At 36.5% G+C, this 19,972-nt stretch overlaps 1 protein-coding gene across 1 annotated transcript in view; it reads right to left on the minus strand.

Annotated features, from left to right (window-relative positions):
- Positions 1 to 566: 566 nt before the first annotated feature.
- Positions 567 to 19,972, minus strand: part of sec23a (Sec23 homolog A, coat complex II component) — a 45,967-nt gene continuing 26,561 nt past the window's right edge. Inside the window, exons 13-20 of the mRNA XM_056476563.1 lie at positions 18,033 to 18,139; positions 17,071 to 17,224; positions 11,697 to 11,774; positions 11,449 to 11,610; positions 9,284 to 9,370; positions 8,700 to 8,855; positions 1,357 to 1,422; positions 567 to 1,191 (exon numbers count right to left, since the gene is read on the minus strand). Coding sequence (XP_056332538.1) covers positions 1,102 to 1,191; positions 1,357 to 1,422; positions 8,700 to 8,855; positions 9,284 to 9,370; positions 11,449 to 11,610; positions 11,697 to 11,774; positions 17,071 to 17,224; positions 18,033 to 18,139 — 900 coding nt within the window. The 3' untranslated portion in view covers positions 567 to 1,101. The remainder of the gene's footprint in view (positions 1,192 to 1,356; positions 1,423 to 8,699; positions 8,856 to 9,283; positions 9,371 to 11,448; positions 11,611 to 11,696; positions 11,775 to 17,070; positions 17,225 to 18,032; positions 18,140 to 19,972) is intronic.

The following is a 19,972-nucleotide window of genomic DNA, read 5'->3' on the forward strand; positions in this document are numbered from 1 at the left end:
GTTAAACACAAAAGACATTTTAAAAAATGCTGAAAACCTGTAACCATTGACTCCCATAGTATTTGTTTTTTTTTCTACTATGGAAGTCTCTGGTAACAGGTTTACAGCTTACTACAAAATATCTTCTTTAGTGTTGAACAGAAGAAAGAAACTCAGATTTAGAACCACGTGAGGATGAGTAAATAGTCAGTAATTTTCATTTTGTGTGAAAATATTAACTAAATATTTTTTTGTGTGTGTAAACTATTTCTTTAAATAAATAAACGAAAACTCTGTCATCATTTACTCCTTATCCTTTGCTTGTTTCAAACTTTTATGAGTTTCTTTCTTCTGTAAAACACAAAAGAAGCTATTTTGAACAATGCTGAAAACCTGTAACCATTGACTCCCATAGTATTTGTCTTTCCTAGAACAGAAGAGTCACAGTGATTACAGGTTTTCAGCTTTCTTCAAAATATCTTCTTTAGTGTTGAACAGAAGAAAGAAACTCAGATTAAGAACCACGTGAGGATGAGTAAATAGTGAGTTAATTTTCATTTAGTGTGAAAATATCAACTAAATAATAATTTTATTTAAACTATTTCTTTAAATAGTGGATACCTCATCCAGAAATGAGCATTCTGTCATTATTTACTTGTTTCAAACTTTTAGGAGTTTCTTCTGTTCAACACAAAAGATATTTTGAAAAATGCTGAAAACCTGTAACCACTGACTCCCATAATACTTGTTTTCCCCACTATGGAAGTCAATGGTTACAGGTTTTCAACTTTCTTCAAAATATCTTCTTTAGAGTTCAACAGAAAGGTTTAGAAGCACTTGAGGTTAAATGAGTACATTTTCATTTAGTGTGAACTAACCCTCGACACACAGCTAAAGAAGTGTGTTCTGATTTAAACAGTAACAAACATCTTGCCCTGATGTAGTGTTATGACAAACACAGCCTCTCAATGAATCATTACGAATCATACGCTCCTTCACGATTGATTCAATCTCTCTTCTGAAATCTGTGCTCCATTTATGCATGATGTAAATAGGAAACAAAAACTGAGGGCAGTGCCAATGTGACCCTGCTGGCTGTGTGTTACCGATGAGAGAAAGCTTTTATGCGGCGCTGGAGACCGCCAGCTTTTTCAGATGATCCATAAACACCTGAAGACTCACGTCGTCTGTCAGAATGGGTGCGCCAGACTCCTACACAAACAGAGGAAGTGTGATTCAATCAGCGGCGGTGCGGGTAATACAATATTAGAACAAGCCCAGACGTGTTTATGGAGCTGTATAACAACAACTTGTTACAGCAGACTAATCAATATTGCTGGCGGAGGGAAATGTGCTTGTGAGATCTACAGCACTCACCTGACCCCATGCATACATGTTGTTATGAGTCTGAGAAGGATTGACTTTGGAGAGGAGGAAACGAGCCTGGAGGGAGAGAAGAAATAAATCTTGATGCATCTTCAAAACGGTTAATATGCAAAGCAGAAGCTGAGTGTTGATGACCCGTTACAGTCATTTATTCACAAGCAGCGTTTAAAACATCTCGAGGGCGAGTCACCGAAGCGTAGAAGCTGACAGAAGAGCTGTCGGAACAACAGCTTTCAAAGTTGCACATTTCATTTGAGCCGTCGTTAATCAAGGCTCGAGAACAGAGAGAGAGAGCTGGTTTATAAATATTTGCACTGACTCATGCAGAATTATGCATTAAACAAATACGACTCCAAGATTGATTATTTTTTGGGTTATTTTTAACAAAAAAACGACTAGATCTGGCTGTGAAATTGGGTTGGAAAATAGTGTGCACCATGCATTCAAGTTATTTATTTATTATTTTAACGAAAAACTAAGACTGAAGTTAGCTGGAAGACTTTAGATAGTGGTTTATAAACATTTGCACTGACTCGTGCAGAATTATGCGTTAAACAAATAGGATTCTCTCAGGTCTTTTGTTTGTTATTTGAAACAAAACGGTTAGATCTGGCTGTTAAATTTGGTTGTATTATTGTGTGCACCATGCACCAAAGTTACTTTAACGAAAATTAAGACTAAAGTCAGTCAGACTATAGCCATTTCTAAATATTTGCACTGACTAATGGAGAGTTCTGTGTTATACAAATATGACTCTCTCAGATTTATTTATTTATTTTTTGTTATTTTGAACAAAATGGTTAGATCTGGCTGTGAAATTTGGTGTGCACCATGCATTCAAGTTATTTTATTTAACGAAAACTAAGACTAAAGATAGCTGGTTAGACTTTAGATAGTGGTTTATAAACATTTGCACTGACAAATGCAGAATTTGACTCTCTCAGGTTTATAATTTTTTTTTTTGGTATTTTAAACAAAATGGTTAGATCTGGCTGTGAAATTTAGTCATGAAATAGTGTGCACCATTCACCAAAGTTACTTTAAAGAGCCCATATTATGGGTTTTTGAAAATGCCCTTCCATGTAGTGTGTAACACAGCTCTAAGTGAAGTGAAATATCCAGCTAAGGCTTAAATCTGTAAGTGTACAGTGTTTAAAACTATTGATTCATCTATAAAAGAGTCGACTCATAGTGCTTCAAACGAGTCGTCTTGATAACGAGTCATTAGGTGTTTCGCGATGACGCAGCTACGAAACACAAGTAGTTGGGCGCGCAAACCAGGGAGATTTGAAACCTGCGGCCCCGCCCACTAACAGAAAAAAAAGTCACACACACACACAGAGACACACACAGACACCGGTCGAATGAAGTCATGCTGTGCAGATGGATATTATTGACAGTCTAATCAAAGATGAAACATCAGCAATATAGCCCAGCCTTGAGCAGTTCTGAGTGCTTCTGGAAACTACATGCTTTCAAAGAAGACTTCTTCAGTTTGTTAAAGGAAGGATCAGTATAGACTGTCAGAACATGGATCAGTGCATCATGGATCAGTTTCTACCCCAATTTCACCAGTGTAAATAAGTGCGATTAAAATTATTGCCTTGTTTACTCTAGCTTGCAAATTATGTATTTAGTTGTGTTTTGTTACTTGTAACTGCGTGTACTGTATCAGGTTAACTCTTTATATTCTCATATCGCGTGTAAAGCCATGTTGAAAACGCGACGCGTGCCGCTTTGATTACGGATCGTCAGCTGTTTACACACATGCAACGGTCAAGTTTCAAATATTTCAGCTCAATATTATTGTCTCCTCGTGTGTGTAACGCACGGGTATTCGCGGATATAACTGAACGCCGCTCCTCTATGGACCCGCCGGCCCTGTGTGTGTGTGTCTGTGTCTGTGTCTCCTCGTGTGTGTAACGCACGGGTATTCACGGATATAACTGAGCGCCGCTCCTCTATGGACGCGCCGGCCCTGTGTGTGTGTGTGTGTGTGTGTGTGTCTGTGTCTCCTCGTTTGTGTAACGCGCGGGTATTCACGGATATAACTGAGCGCCGCTCCTCTATGGACGCGCCGGCCCTGTGTGTGTGTGTGTCTGTGTCTCCTCGTGTGTGTAACGCGCGGATATAACTGAGCGCCGCGCCCTCTCTATTCAGCCGGTCCTCTATGGACGCGCAGGCCCTGTGTGTGCGTGTGTGTGTGTGTGTGTGTGTGAAAAGAGCAAGAAGACTGTGACCTCCTCGCCAGTTCTTGGACTTTTTGCTCAATAAAATAGTTAGTCGTCAGTATTTTCTAGTCCATCGTCTGTGTTTACATTCACCCACTGGCAGCCAAAATCCACTATGAAGCGCATGTGCACTGTGACTACTTTTATATTGTAGATTAGCAGCTGGGCATTTCACTCTCGCGCTGAAGCCTTGTCCGTGTCGACCAATCGCAGCAGGCTGTCATCGGTCCAATCAGCGCAGATTAGCTTCGCGCTGAGGAGGGGTTTGGGAACACATGAATCGCTGAACGATTCATATGAGAGTCGCTGGGATAATTAGGTAAAAATAAATGCAGATTATAAGACCATCAAAGTGTTTTTTGACCTTGCATGCATATTAGACTGTTGTTGGAGACCCTTACAACCTAAATATGACCCTATTTCATGTATAATATGGGCTCTTTAATTAACGAAAACTAAGACTAAAGTTAGTTAGTTAGACTGTAGATAGTGAGTTATAAACATTTGCACTGACTAATTATGTGTTCAATATGATTTTCTCAGGTTTTTTGTTGTTATTTTAAACAAAATAGTTAGATCTGGCTGTAAGTAAGTAAAGTTACTTTAATTAATTAATGAAAACTACCGAAGACTAAAGTCAGTTAAAGTAACTTTAATGCATGGTGCACACTATTTTACTACCAAATTTCACAGCCAGATCTAACTATTTTGTTTAAAATAACAACAACAGAAAACCTGAGAAAGTCATATTGAACACATAATTAGTCAGTGCAAATGTTTATAAATCACTATCTACAGTCTAACTAACTAACTTTAGTCTTAGTTTAGTTAGTTTTCATTAATTAGATTAGATAGCAATTTCTAAATATTTGCACTGACTAATAGAGAGTTGTGTGTTAAACAGATACGACTCTCCGATTTTATTTATTTTTTGTTATTTTGAACAGAATGGTTAGATCTGGCTGTGAAATGTGGTTGTAAAATAGGGTTTACTATGCACCAAAGTTATGTCATAAACTAAAATTAAGTTAGCTGGTTAGACCGTATATAGTGATTTATAAATATTTGCACTGACTCATGCAGAATTATGTGTTAAACAAATATGATTCGCTCAGATTTTCTGTTGTTACTTTGAACAAAACAGTTAGATCTGGCTGTGAAATGTGGCTGTAAAATAGCGTGTACTGTGCACTAAAGTTATTTTAGTTAACGAAAACTAACACTAAAGTTATCTGGTTAGACTGTAGATAGCGATTTATAAATATTTGCAGAATTATGTGTTAAACAAATCTGAGAAGAGTCATGTATTTGTTGTTGTTTGTTATTTAGAACAAAATGATTAGATCTGGCTGTGAAATTTGGTTGTAAAATAGCGCATACTATGCACCAAAGCTATTTTAGTTAACGAAAACGAAGTCTAAAGTTAGTTAGACTAGATAGCGATTCATAAATATTTGCTCTGACTCATGCAGAATTATGTGTTAAACAAAAATGATTCTCTCAGGTTTTCTTTACTGCTATTTTAAACAAAACAGTTAGATCTGGCTGTGAAATTTGGTTGTAAAATAGTGTGCACCATGCATTAAAGTTATTTTAGTTAACGAAAACTAGGACTAAAGTTGGTTAATAGACTGTATATAGTGATTTATAAATATTTGCACTGACTAATGCAGGATTTTGTGTTAAACAAAGGATTCGCTCACATTTTATTGTTATTTAATAGTTATCTAGCTGTGAAATTTGGTTGTAAAATAGTATGTAGAATGCACCAAAGCTATTTTATTAAATGTAAACTAAGACTACAGTTAGCTTGTTAAACTGTATATAGCGACTTACAAATATTTGCACCGACTCATGCAGAATTACGCATTAAACAAATATGATTTTCTCTGGTTTTTATTTATATTTTTGTTATTTTTAACCAAACGATTAGCTATGGCTGTGAAATGTGATTGTAAAATAGCGTGCACCATGCATTAAAGTTATTTTATTAATGAAAGCTAAGACTTAAGTTAGTTGGTTAGATAGACTGTTGTCCCAAAAACATTGTTAACTAAAATAATAATAATCACATTAAATGGAACAACTAAAACTAAATGAAACCAACAACAGTTACTGAGAACTTATCTGAAATCAAATAATAATTATATATTTTATTTTATATTATAATAATCTGACCTGTGGCTGTTTAGAGAAGTAGCTGTAGATGGTGCTTTTACAGCCCAACACACATCAGTCAAGCACATTTGTCTAAATTCCTCATCATTTGTACTTTAATTGGTTTGATCTGCATTTGTATAGTTTTCGCTTCAGTGTCTGTTCAAACAGATATTTTAGCTGTATTATTAAGAGGTTTGCACAAGAGGTAACACAAGCTGTGCAAACATTAAAGTTTGCTTTGGTTGACGCTGGACATGACCTGTTAACTCTTTACTAAAACTGACACTCAATATAGAAAAACTAAATAGAAATGTGATCACAAATGTAAAAATTAAGTCAAACTAACAAAGAACATTTAATTAAAACAAACTATAGCGTTGAAATAAAAATTCATTTAAATATGGAAAATTGTAATATCCTTGTCACTCACATACACACGACCAGACATCAACTGAACACCATATTCAAGGGCCAAGTGCACTTAAATGTTGGCTGCAATACTAAGAATGATGTTTGATTTGTTCTGCTTCTTGGCAAACATAAACCTCAGTCAGGCTAATAAACTGTATTACTTGGCACTAGAATGGCTTGTTTGTTTCTTATAATTACAATTACTAAATGTCATTTTTGGGCATATTTTATGTCACAACTGTTGCCATAGAGATCATACAAACACAATAATCCACCAATGTTACTAAGAGGGTTCTGGAGCAAAGGTAAAACGATGCCCTTAGAAATTAATTCTTGCTCATGAGATTATCACTTAGCAACATGATAAGTGAGATGACATGATCAGTCAGATTTTATTAAATCAACTGTGAGTCCAGCCTCATTTGTTTCATATGCATACTGGAGCTGACTTTAAGATGGAGCAGGTTTTGAAACAATAGCTTGTGGTTTATTGCTTTAAGTGATGCTTCCATTCAACGGTGCAAATGAAATAAAACTGGAATATTGCAGAAAACATTTGCATCAACACTTCCTGATAAACTGGAGCCAAATAGAAAATGTAATTTCTGCAGTAAGAGAAGCCACTGTAGGCTTTTTCCTATATAATGAATTACTTTTGCCTCAAAAGACAAAGATGTAACTCTCTGTGAATGCACAATGACTTTTAGATGTGTGAGACCACTTTTTTGGAGTATAGGAGCACAAGACAGTTCTGGAGGTAATATTATTGAACCACTTTGATCATAGACTTTGGCTGAGGGATTTTAGAATGGCCAAATCAACATTTCAGAAGTTTTGCAATGCAGTCGGTCTGCTGATTTGTCCAATAATGCCGTCCCATCGCTCCCATTTTTGTCATCACATGATCAATTAATACAAAATCCAGACTTTTTGATGAGCATGCTAAATTATTCGATAAATTCCATCATAGTTCACTGCTGTTCACAAGTTCTCTCTCCCATGGCATCGTTAGCCTCTTTCACACAGTGATACCAATAAATATCCAGAAAATTACCGGAACGACTTTACCGGTACACTCAAAACAGCACTGTTCACACAGACAAGGACATTCCAGATTTTTTCCGGAAAAGACCATTCACACATCTATTCCGAAATACCGGTAAATTCTGACATCATTAACCAGAAATGGCCTCTAAACGGCTGCGCTTGTATTTGTAAACATTTGACTACATTACAAACTCTGTGGATGGATCAGTATTGTGAACAACTTCAATAAAAAAATATGAAGGAACACTTTCACATGTCAAGATGTACATGTGTGTGTGCTGGTGCTTATCGGCTACTTCACGTGCACACATGTGGTGTAAAGCAACTGAAGCAGAGCTTGAAGACCAACAGCAGTTTATCATAAGCATTTTATCAATACATTTTTCCACAGCTGGTATTAAGAAGGAACATAGAAAGGTTATCTGACTAACAACTAGCAGCTAAATGTGTCTGGATAAATATTTAAAGGCTTTTATTTTCATAAACAGCGCACATGTGAATGCGTCTGAGTGTTCTGATTGGCTGGAGTAAACGTCTCACTTCAGCACGTTCTAAGAGTGAACACGATCTTTCCAGCAGTCTTCCTTCTGCGTTCACACAGCACAGCATTCCGGCTGTGGAATGAACTACTTGAATTAATTTACCGGTATTTTCAAAAAGGGCCAATTCACACATACAGACCTTTGCGGAACATTACTGGTAATTTTCCGCAAAGGTCTGTATGTGTGAAAGGAGCTATGGAAAAGTCTGTTTCCTCATAGGGCTTATTTGAATCTCTAGACAGCCATTTAAATGAAAAAAATAAATCCTGAAATCTCAAAACCGTACTAATCTACTAAACCTTTCTAATCTTTAAATAACATATTTCAAGTCAGCAACAAAATCTCACATCATCTGCCCCATAAATATCTTACATTTTAGGCTGGACCAGCCATTAAGTGTAGCCTATATTAGGTGGCATAAAGGGTCACTGACCAAATTCACAATATAGCGAAGTAGGTTGCGAGCTTATTATAGTGAAGTTTTGACTTGTTTTGTTTCTGCCAGCAGTATTTGGTTTTGATAATTAATTTCTAATCACTGATTTATTTTCTCTTTGCATGATGACAGCACATAATATTTGAAAAGATATTTTCCAAGATGCTAGTATTCAGCTTAAAATGACATTTAAAGGAGATTAATTAGATTAATTAGGCAAGTCATTGTATAATGATGGTTTGTTCAGTAAACAACCGAATAAAAATATTGCTTAAGGGGGCTAATATTATTGACCTTAAAATGGTTTTTTTAAAAACATTTAAATTCTAACCGAAATGAAACAAATAAGACTTTCTCTAGAAGAAAAAATATTACAGGAAATACTGTGAAAAATTCCTCGCTCTGTTAAACATCATTGGGGAAATATTTAAAAAAGAGAAAAATCACAGGAGTGAATCATTTTGACTTCACTGTATATTTCAGTGGCATTCTTAATGTTGTTTGTACCTGACTGCCGCCGTGCTCGGTGTCGATGTAGCGTGGCATGGGGAAACGAGTGTGTAGAAGCTCTTGAGCATCATCAACTGGAGCCTGAAGCAGGTGGCGGAAGTTCTCATACTCGGGCATGTCCTGGTACCCGGCTTTACGCCACTGAGACACAGTCTACATGAGGGGAAAACACAGTGCATCTGTCACAACTCACACAACAACAACAAGCCAAATCGGAACACTCGTCTTGTTTACTGGTGCAAGTGTATTTGCTGAGCTGTGACTATGGGAACATCTCACTCCATTTGTTTCAAATTTCACTTCATTAGCATGTACTTCAGTGACACCTACAAGTGTTTCATCAGAAAATGTCCGTCCTCTGAAACACAGCCAAGTTTAAACCTGTTTCAGTTTACTGGCTGGGATTTCATGCGCACAGATTATCGAACAGTTCTCATAGCGAGACTGAGAAAGCAGACTGTGTTCTTAATTATTGAAAACATGAAAAAGACTTGGCGCTAAACCAACGTCTATCTAGTCACGGGGGAAATGAATCACAGCAGGAAAGCAGAATGCAGGCTGTTTTTTCTCCTCAATCTTACCTCTCCGTGGTAAATCAGAATCTGGAAGAAAGTGTCCATGAGGAGGATGCGGTCCGGCAAGATACTGCTGCTGTCCAGCAACACAGGCTACAACAACAAGAAACAAAAGCATTTACTGGACTGTCAGTGTCAATTAGATGCTTTGATAAACATCTTTCCTGAAAGCTCAGCTGCTTCTGGTCTCACTGTCAGGGGAAAAACATTAAGCCCTCTATTAAAGCAGATTAGAATAATACAAGTCAGTGTGAGTTGCTTGTTGTCTCATCGTCTTGATGATGTTTAATTCACTCAGTGCAACTAAAGAAGTTTATACAACCCAATGAAGCTTTCCCCCCTCACAAAATGTGTGAGAAATACATGCAACTTTCAGGCCTTTTGGTAAAATGGGTTTAAAAACAATGATAGTCTGAGCTTTGAATGGTAATAAGATCACAGTGCACTAATTAAACGTAGCAAATTTTAATCTGTTGACTCAGGGGAGCTCATGTGCACAGTTATCATGACAATGCACTTTAGATTCACAGTCACAAGTCATGGCACATGATGTACTGTCCAATACTCATTAACACTTTCCTTGCTGTTAATGGAATGTTTTTGACGTTTGATAATGCTTCCAACAGCATTAAAAAAAGTCAAGTCATTTAACTCAGCTCTTTCCCTTCCATTAACATAATTGTCCATCATTTGACATTTATTTCCTGTCTTATGTCTGATGCTTCCATGGCATTAAAAATCTTAGAAATTAGACAGTCATTTGAGAGAACTCTTCCCCCACCATTAACAAAACTTTCCATCATTTATTACAAAACACATTCAAGCATAGTTGGACTTGTCTTGTTTAAGTACTCTCTGGTTCCAAAATCAGTAAATAAAAGAACTGCTTATGAACATCTGCACTGACTAATAATCAACAGCATATAATTCAACACTGGTCATTGACTATGTTTACATGGAAATCAGTGGACGAATGATTTGCCTTTAATCTGAATAAGACACTAATATGATGAAGGTGTTTACAGGAGTTGCTTTTGAATGTTTCTTTCAGGATCCTGTTTTACATGTTATAGCACATAATTCGATTAACATCATGGCGTCACTGCTATCCACATTTCCTCCAGAGTTTCATGTCATTTCGAATGTTTCATTTTTAATTTGTAGACATTAACTTCAGTTTGGCTCTTTCACTTTTGTTCAGGAACATTTCATGCATGCCCCCTGGGACAAATGAGATATTGGATGAGAGTATGAACTCCTGGATCAGTGTAGTTTTAATGGAATTTGATACCACGAGCCGTATAAAAAAAAAAACACACATTTGGCGATGCAGGTGTCTGTGGTCCTTCTCTGACTCCGTAGGTGCAGAGAATAGTGTCAAACAGCTGTGTGTGTATAGACTATCCTGTCGCAAAAAGCGTCAAAAATCCTACATGACTGTAATAGTTTGTTTGCAGTGTTTCCATGTCTGTAGTGCACTTCAATAATGCCACTACTCCACATGCCTTAATTCGATTTCTGTTTAGTTCGATTATGACTATGTCGGATAAAATTCATCAAAAACCGTTGTTTACATGGTAGACTGTTAATCAGAGTATTGTCTTAATCGTATTAAAATCGGATTATTGGTGTCCATGTAAACATACTCAGTGTAACTGAATGGTGTCAAATCCACAATGAAAAATTAGGAAATAGATGAAACTGGAAAACTATTCAGTGTTTCCTCTAGGATTTTTCCTGCTGTGGCGGCAGGCCTTTTTTTTACACAGATCTACTAACTACCTGTGGCGTTATTTCAATGACACATGTCGTGAGCACAGTATTAGAAGTCGAGATCGCATTTATGTAGTAGCCTACGAGCATGCAGATCTCTTTGCTTGAGCACCGACTTTTTTCTGCACGTGCACAAAACTTCCCCCTCAAATATAAGCCGCTTTAAGAGCGCACAGATCTTCTTGCGCGCGTTCAAATAAACGCTGCTGAGGTGCGATTTAGTGCGTTTATGTAACGAGTGTTTCTCCAGCATTTATTAGATTTGCTAGGAATATTTATGAATGCCTCCGGTATTAATGCGTCCTGAAGTACCACTTTAACTAGCACTTCAATGGAAACCCTCAATAGTCAGTCTAATCATGCAAACAGTAAACGTGTTAAAAGGTTTGCATGCCTACCTCTGGTGGCCCGTTGAAGGAGTATGCATACAGAATGGGCTGTACCATTATCAGAGACTGGGTCAGGTCCTGCCTCATAAACTGATGCCTGTAATAGGTGCTTTCATCAGGACTGTTGTTAAACACTTGCAGGAACGGCGACCTCCTCAGATGAAACATAAACTGCCAAAAACAACATCAACACCTCATTTTCACAATGCTATAGAGTGAGATTCAGTGACGTCTCAGAGTGAGAGATAAAAGCGTACCTGAGGATACAGCGAGAACGTCTCGGAGAAACGGAACGAGTTGGGATCCTCTTTATGATAATCTCCAAACTTCTGGCACTGTAAATTGAGGAAAATATTTAGGAAGTTTGCTGTGCATCGACTGTAATGTTACATGTTAAGGTGGTGATTATTTACCCAGTGGTCATAAAATGAGAAAATAAAAAACTCCCTTTTTACAGTTACAATAAAAGCATCCTGCAAGTTTTAGAGCTCAAAACTTTCTGCCAGTCTGGCAACACAACAGACTGTGGATCAACAGATCTGCCAATTTATTGTGTAACAGTATGTCTAAACTCCGCCCACTGATTCATGCAATAGAATTAAAAAATGAGGGGCAAACACAGGTCTACACAAAAAACAAACTATAAAGATGCTCAGAAAAAAGCAATATGTGCCAAACTGTGCTAACAATGCCCTCCACCTGAACCCAAAATTTAAAAAAGTGGATTAACTTTATTTTGAAGTTCCATACCGCATTAAGTACTTGTAGCTTTTTAGCTTCATTTTAGGGATGCACGATACATCGGCGGCCATATCATTCTCGGTTGATAAATGCTAGTTTTAATGTTATTATTATTATTATTATCTGTCCGATATCAAAATTAGGCCGATAGCTTTTAGCTGATAGATTACATAATTCTACAGAACTGCCTGCATGTGTTGGTTGAACTTGTTCAGACAGAGCTTTCCTCACATTGTTTATTCCTTCAAGTCTGTCCTTTCTTTGTGTGGTACTGCTGTGTGTTAATAACTCAGTAAGTAACCGTGTTCCTTATATGTTTGATAGAGTGCCATTGTGTATTTTGGTTTAAATCGCCTCAGGAAAAAATATTACATGTGTGAACATAATAGCACCAATGCACATGCTAAACAACGCGTTGGGTTGTTTGTAATCTAAATGATTATTATGAACGCGTTGCTTGCCATGTGTTGTTGATGTAAGATTGTATTCAGTTTGATCGTACGGTTGAAGTCAGAATTATTAGCCCCCCTTTGAATTTTTTTCTTTTTTAAATGTTTTCCAAATGATGTTTAACAGAGCAAGGAATTTTTTCACAGTATGTCTAATAATATTTTTTCTTCTGGAGAAAGTCTTGTTTGTTTTATTTTGGCTAGAATAAAAGCAGTTTGTAATTTTTTTTAAACCATTTTAAGGTCAATATTATGAGCCCCTATATGAGCTATTTTTTCTATAGTCTACAGAACAAACCATCATTATACAATAACTTGCCTAATTACCCTAACCTGCCTAGTTAACCTAGTTAAGCTTTTAAATGTCACTTTAAGCTGTATAGAAAAATATCTAGTCAAATATTATTTACTGTCATCATGGCAAAGATAAAATAAATCAGTTATTAGAAATGAGTTATTAAAACTATTATGATTAGAAATGTGTTGAAAAAAAATCTCTCTGTTGGGAAATTGGGGAGAAAAATAAACAGGGGGCTAATAATTCTGACTTTAACTGTATATAAAGTTACATGTAAATTTGCTATGTGAAGGAAATAATTTATCTTTGGCATGCTGATTTATGTGAAATAATGAATATAGGTCTATATAGACACCTTGTAATTTTGAAATTATTGATTTTAAAATAAAATCAGTTGTTTGCTGTATACAATTATATAACATTTATGGGCTATATAGCTGTGTCTCATTTCAGAGGCTGCATCCTCCGAAGGATGCAGACTTCAAAGGTGAGTCCTTCGAAGTCCACACAGGCTGAACCGAGCATTTTGAAATGAAACAATCTAGCCTACAGAGGACAGATCTCATCACCAGGCAACCGTAACAGCTGCTGATAATAAGCGCTGATAACATTTGTAATGTCTTTTTTTCAAAGTGATTTTAAAACTTATTTTAAGTGATCTGAGGGCAAAACTAGGTTTACAGAAGCTGGAAATGTTTCCTTTGATCCATACATGTACACATACAAATATAAACTGTCTGTAAAATCACTCTTTAGTAAGACATGTCAGACTCTTTTTGTTTTTTAACATGAGTTTAGTCTCCAAGTAAAATAAACCTAATTCATACATTTAAACTAGAGGTTTCTTTGAAAATCGTCCTGCTGTTATCAGCGTGCAATGAATCTTGGGACGTTCAAGGCAGCGAAGGATCAACCAGCTGTGTCCTTCATTATCTGGGAAACGAAGGACGCATTTTGAGGCTGTGTTTGAAGGAGCTTTCCAATTTTTTTGAAATAAGACAGCCTTCGTCAAGCCGCGATGACACAGCGCACTGCGATTGCATCCTTCGGAGGATGCAGCCTCTGAAATGAGACACAGCCAATATATCGATTATCGGCCTCCAAATCTTAAGAGTTATTGGTTATCGATATCGGACAAAATAAAATCCATATCAGTGCATCCCTACTGAATTTCACTGTGTTTCATTTACAAACAAGGCACAATTCAGCACTGCATTTATTTATTTATTTATTTTATAATTAATTTTTAGGGGTTTTCACCTTTATTGTATAGGACAGTACAGAGTATTGACAGAAAAGAATGTGGAGCAGAGAGAGGGGAAAGATCGGCATAGGACCGCGAGGCGGGAATCGAACTTGGGTCGCCGTGAGCACCGGAAGTGCATGTGTCAACGCACTAACCACAGGCACCGACCAGCACTGGATTTTTAGTAAGACTGAAACCACAAGATAGTGCTTGATGGGCCAACTATATTCACCTTATTCTCCACGTACTGTATGAGCGGGCGCAGCCATTTGAATCTGTTTGGCTTGAGACTTCCGGTCTCATTCCCTTCCATTTATTTTTAGACATTAAAAACAGCTTGTTTCACTGCTTGATGTTGCAAACTGATATTTTCTTATTATATTATTCTATTTTTGTCTGTATTGTCATGCAAACACTTGTTTGTAGAGCTAGCAGTTTGACCATTTTCTGCCATCTTCCTTATTCCTAGTTATTTCTCTTATAGGCGACTGAATCGGAAGTTCTAAAACAATCGCAAAAACGAGCGCACTTCAGCATTGAAGAATAAGGTACATTGGATGCAACAGTACCAAATGTTGCACCATCCAAATATTATTACCTGCTATTCATTACATATTTCCTATTTGTCTGTTTTAACAGTTTGTACTAGGTATTTCAGGGCTGTATTTAACCGAAATCAAAGCTGTGTACATTAATAAAAGATGTAATCTGTCACAGGCAAAAAGTTTACATTGTGGGCACACAGCGGTCCTTTAAAGCCAGTCAAACCTAGGGTTGTGTATTGTTTGGGGTTATTTCGATACTGATGCTAAATCAACTTTTTTCAAAATGATACCGGTACCAAAACGGTGCCTAAACCGATACTTTTGAGCCACAAAATTATGGTGGATGACTCTAGAAAAATCTTTTATTTTTACAAAAAAAAATTCTTTTTAAAATAATTTTAATTGAACAATATAATTAAAGTTTAAAGTAAACATCAATTCATATTTTATATCTTTGAATTAAATGGCATTAATATATTTCTTTTGATCATTTGTTTCTTAGCATGCACGTAAGATTTGCATTACGCAATTAACATTTCATTAGCTTACTACTAACCTGTGGAAAGGCTGTCATCAAAATCAGGGAACACCTTTTTTCTAGGGTTAGGGCTCGTGACTACATTTACATAGACATCAGTAATCTAATTATTTGCCTTGATCCGAATAAGACACTAATATGATTAAGGTGTTTACACAAGTTGCTATTTGAATGTTTCTTGTATGATCCCGTTTTACATGTTATAGTACATAGATCGATTAACGTCATTGCGTCACCACCATAATATATGGACGTAGTATCCGTGACGTCACCCATAGGTTTCTGAACACTGCAAAAGAAGCTACAAGTAGGCGCGGCCAACCGTCGCCATTTTGTTCGCGCGCCATCGCACCCACGGCGGGATACCAAACAAGGGCAAAGAGGCGGAGAGTGAGCGGAGCAACAGACACCTGCTGGCACTTTGCTTAGACCTGGCAGACAAGACTTTACTTTGGGAGAAACGCGTGATACTTTATTACCTGCGACTCGTTTGTGTTCTGACCACACGTGCTTGGCTGTACACTATATCAATAAAGTGTTTAGACTTTCAAAAACACTGTAGTAATACATTGAGCCACTAAGTATTGTTCTTATCACGTTTTTCTACAGGAGGAAAACGCGAATTACTTCCAAACACGTCAGATTTGTGTGTGTGTGTGTGTTAGTAAATGCAAGACTATTGATGAAATCCAGCATAACACTGTATGATAACGCTTCAGATGACTGTACTAGAGCCTACAGCTAATCAATCTGTCACATTCTGGAGTGCTTTACAGCCCTAAAAAACATTATAAATGATAAATGATCTTAAATAAAACACACACATTTATAGAGATGGTATACAAGTATATAACTTTACTCACATGTGAAACGAGGCCACATGAATGGTTTGTGAGCACAATTAAGTGCACACAGCATCCCATATCATCTGATAATTGTAAGAAATAAGTCCAAAAGGCGCTGACTGTGTAAAGCCACGTAAAACAAAACAAAAATACGATAATTATGCCGAGATCAGTGGCTAATCTGCCGGATTCAGCTGAGGTGAAGTGACGGCGACCAGCGAGACCTAGCTGTCACTCAAGTGACCACGCCTTTAATTATGCAAACTTAATATCACCTAATATAAAGGAAACAAATGAGTTATAAAAAAATTCACCCCCCTCACAGTTGTCATGGAGGGTAATAATAGCTATATGAACCAAAATCGTTCTTTGTACCAGGCTGTAAACACCTTTTTTTCTGCTGTAAAGTTGGCCATTCTAACAGTGGGCTCAATTGAAATTTGCTCTATTATGGAGCCAGGACTAGGGGGGAATTTTGATGAATTGCAGTTTCCGTTACTTCCGTATTGGCCTCCCGAAAGAGAGCGGGAGGTTGCCGCTTGGTCACCACGCTATCCACGTTTCAATATAATTTTATGTAAATGTTTCATTTTTCGACTCTAACTGCAGTTCGGCAGTTTCACATTCATTAAGCAATATATTGTTTATGCCCCGTGATTTACCATACTCCTTACGTCCTTGTCGCAGCACCAGTGGAACCAAAATTAGGCACAGAAATTTATATGCTGATTCCTTCCAGTGCAAAACAGTTTCGGTACCCAACCCTAGTCATACCAGTGGGCATTTAGAGTCAACAATCCCTAATCCCTAAATGTTCTAATGGGGGGGCAGTCAAAATAGGGACTTTAAAAAATAATCTACATTACTTAAAAATACAATGTTATTGATGTAAAAACATCTTGATAACATTATAAATGAACCTAAGAGATCTGTTGGAAAAAAAAAGAGAAGAAGCACTGAAAGACTCACCAAGCGGATGAGCTGTCTGTCCAACCAGCGTAAAACATCCGGGCCCTCCTCCGTCTCTGCCTTGTACACAGCCAGACGGGCCATTAGGATAGCAGCGGCCTCTTGGTCAAAAGATGCAGCGATGCTCTGGATCTGAGACTGAGCATCAGCCCAGCTGAAGTGGAGGAGAAGGAGAACACATTATAGCACAAATGACCTTCGAACACAAGCTTTCGCATCATCAATCTGACTCACTGTCTGGATGAGGGAAAGAATCTTACAAGTATATTCAAAACAGCAACAGGACAGAGGCAGAGAGCTCCGAAACGTTCTTTCAGATACTTCAACCACTTTTAAAAAGTTATAAGAGGAACATTAGTCTTTTTCCAAGATTGAATTTACTCTATCGAGATTCAAACAAACAAATGCAATGTTCTAAAAGTGGAAAGCCATCTTTGGGTTGTCATGGAAACTGGACGTGATTGTTGAAGACAACAAATGGAAGACGTGCAGAGACAGAAGTCCAAACTTGTAGGCACTTATGTAAAGAAGAGGGTCAAACTAAGAATACGCTACTGCTACAGTCTCAATATTGTGCCCAGTTCCTAAATGTATCATTACTAGTTTATAAACAAATGGACACATATGGATTCACAAAAGAAAAATCACCACTTTCAGGGTTGATAGCGCTATGTCATCGTTCAAAAAGTTGAGTTTGATAAGATGGCTACATACATTTGATCTAAAATAAAATGTTTAAAATGTCATTTGTATCTGTGATCTAAAACTTCAACATCATTTTTTTTATTATTATAAACCCTGAAATCTGTTGAGCTGCTTCTTTTTTCTGGAAACCACAATGTTTTTCTGTAATTATTTGATGAATGCCAGTTCATTAAGAACATAATTTATTTCAATTCAGAATATATAATCATCATATCTTTATGATCAAATATTTGCTGAAATAAAATAAAAACACTTACTTTCTTGCAATAGTGGTCACTCTGATGCGCCTCTGTCCGCTAGAATGCTGATACTGCGTTACGTACTGTATTGCTCCACGTCCACCTTGTGGGATAGGGGCATTGTGCTGAGGGAAAAGAAATAAAGATGTTCAATATTTTGTTCAGTTCAATAGAATAGAATATTAAAGGTGCAGTAGGTGATTGCCTTCAGAAACATTTTATGTTGAGCTGGTTGAAAGTCTCTTCACATTCCAATAGTAATGATTAAAGTAAATGATCTAAATGTATTTATATGTATTTTTATTTTCTGAGTAAGCCATAAGACTAAAAAATGTTCATCAAATTAAATAGTCAGGCCAACAATTCTGATAAGTAGCCCAAACTGTCTGTCAGCAAATGTAGATTTGTACATCTGCGCACCCCGGTTCACCCAGACAGATCCGCATTCACGTGCACATGAGGGAACGACAGCAGTAAAAACAAATGCTGAATCAAAACTTTTGAAAATCCTGATTCAATATCGTTGTTAGATTAACAATAAACTTTACTGTTGCCTGCTTTACTGAGCTGAAGTTGGTTTTATATTCACATTGGTTCATTTTTGAACAATGACAACCTGTGACGCACTCCCTCACGTTAAGTGAGTGAGACCAGCGATCCTAGCATGCATGCAATATTGCACATTATGACAAGTTTTGCTTGCTACACAACAGAAAACGTGCTAGATATAACACCGTTTTTCATTCGGAATTGTAGTATTATAAAGTACTATAAAGTTTTGTAACTGGCGAATGATATGATCTAGTGGGTCATTACAAAATTAAAAGACTTTAAAGAATTTCTTAAGTATTTCTAAACTGCTATGTTTCTATCCTATTTTTAGGTGTACATTGTAACAAATTTTTACAAGATGCATCAACACATACTTTATTATTGGAAAAAAAAACAATACTTCAGTAATTTTTAAAGGATTATGCTACACTGTAGCTGGGATAATAGCTGATAATTATTATTATTATTATTATTATTAGAACCTTTATTTTACCAGGAAAGACACATTGAGATTAAAAATCTCTTTACAAGAGCATCCTGGCCAAGATTAGGCAGTATACATGTCAGATGGGTCAAACAAAAAACAATAGACAGTTAACATGAATCACACATTGACAAACAAACCATTCAAAACATCTACAAGCCTGTTTCAATTTCTAAATCATTGATACTCTTTTTAAAAGCATTTAGTGACATCAATTCTTTAAACTGCAACTTTGTTTATAAATTATTCCATGCAAAAGATGCTGCGTATTTATAAGCCTTTTTCCCCATCTCAGTTCGTACTTTAGGAACAGACAGTACATGAATATCCTGTGACTATAGGCCAGACAGAATCTGCGGACATTTTTTGCGATTTCTGCACAGAATTTTAGTAAAAATCTGCTGATTTGTGCGGAATGATTTTGGGAGTATCGTAACTAAAACCTTAATATATGAAATTAAAAAATACCTTTTTAGCTTGTATTTAACGTTTAAATTGCAAATCCAATCAGATCCACTTCATTTGTTAAACAAAGCAAGTCTCTCATATAATATATCTACTAAAAGACAGAAAATATTACTGTACAAACTATATTGTAAATAAATCAAGTAAATATTATCATATTAGTCAATAATATTACTGAAATTTATTTAAAAAACTGAATAAATATGAATTTCCACACATTTACACAAGTAAATAAACAAAATCAATGATGGGCTCAAAATCTGTGGAATACTGCACGAGCAGATTCTGTGTGGGCCTACCTGTGACCGAAGGCCATATTTAAGGACAGGCTATTTACAAATGTAATATGTAACTTTTGCTTTTATAGCAATAAATAACATTTCAAAATATATATTACAAATCACATAAAAAAATACATTTTAAAATTGTCTCTACGTATAAAATTGGTATAGAAATT

Source organism: Danio aesculapii, chromosome 17 (genome assembly GCF_903798145.1).
Source record: "Danio aesculapii chromosome 17, fDanAes4.1, whole genome shotgun sequence".
Classification (NCBI taxonomy): Eukaryota; Metazoa; Chordata; class Actinopteri; order Cypriniformes; family Danionidae; genus Danio; species Danio aesculapii.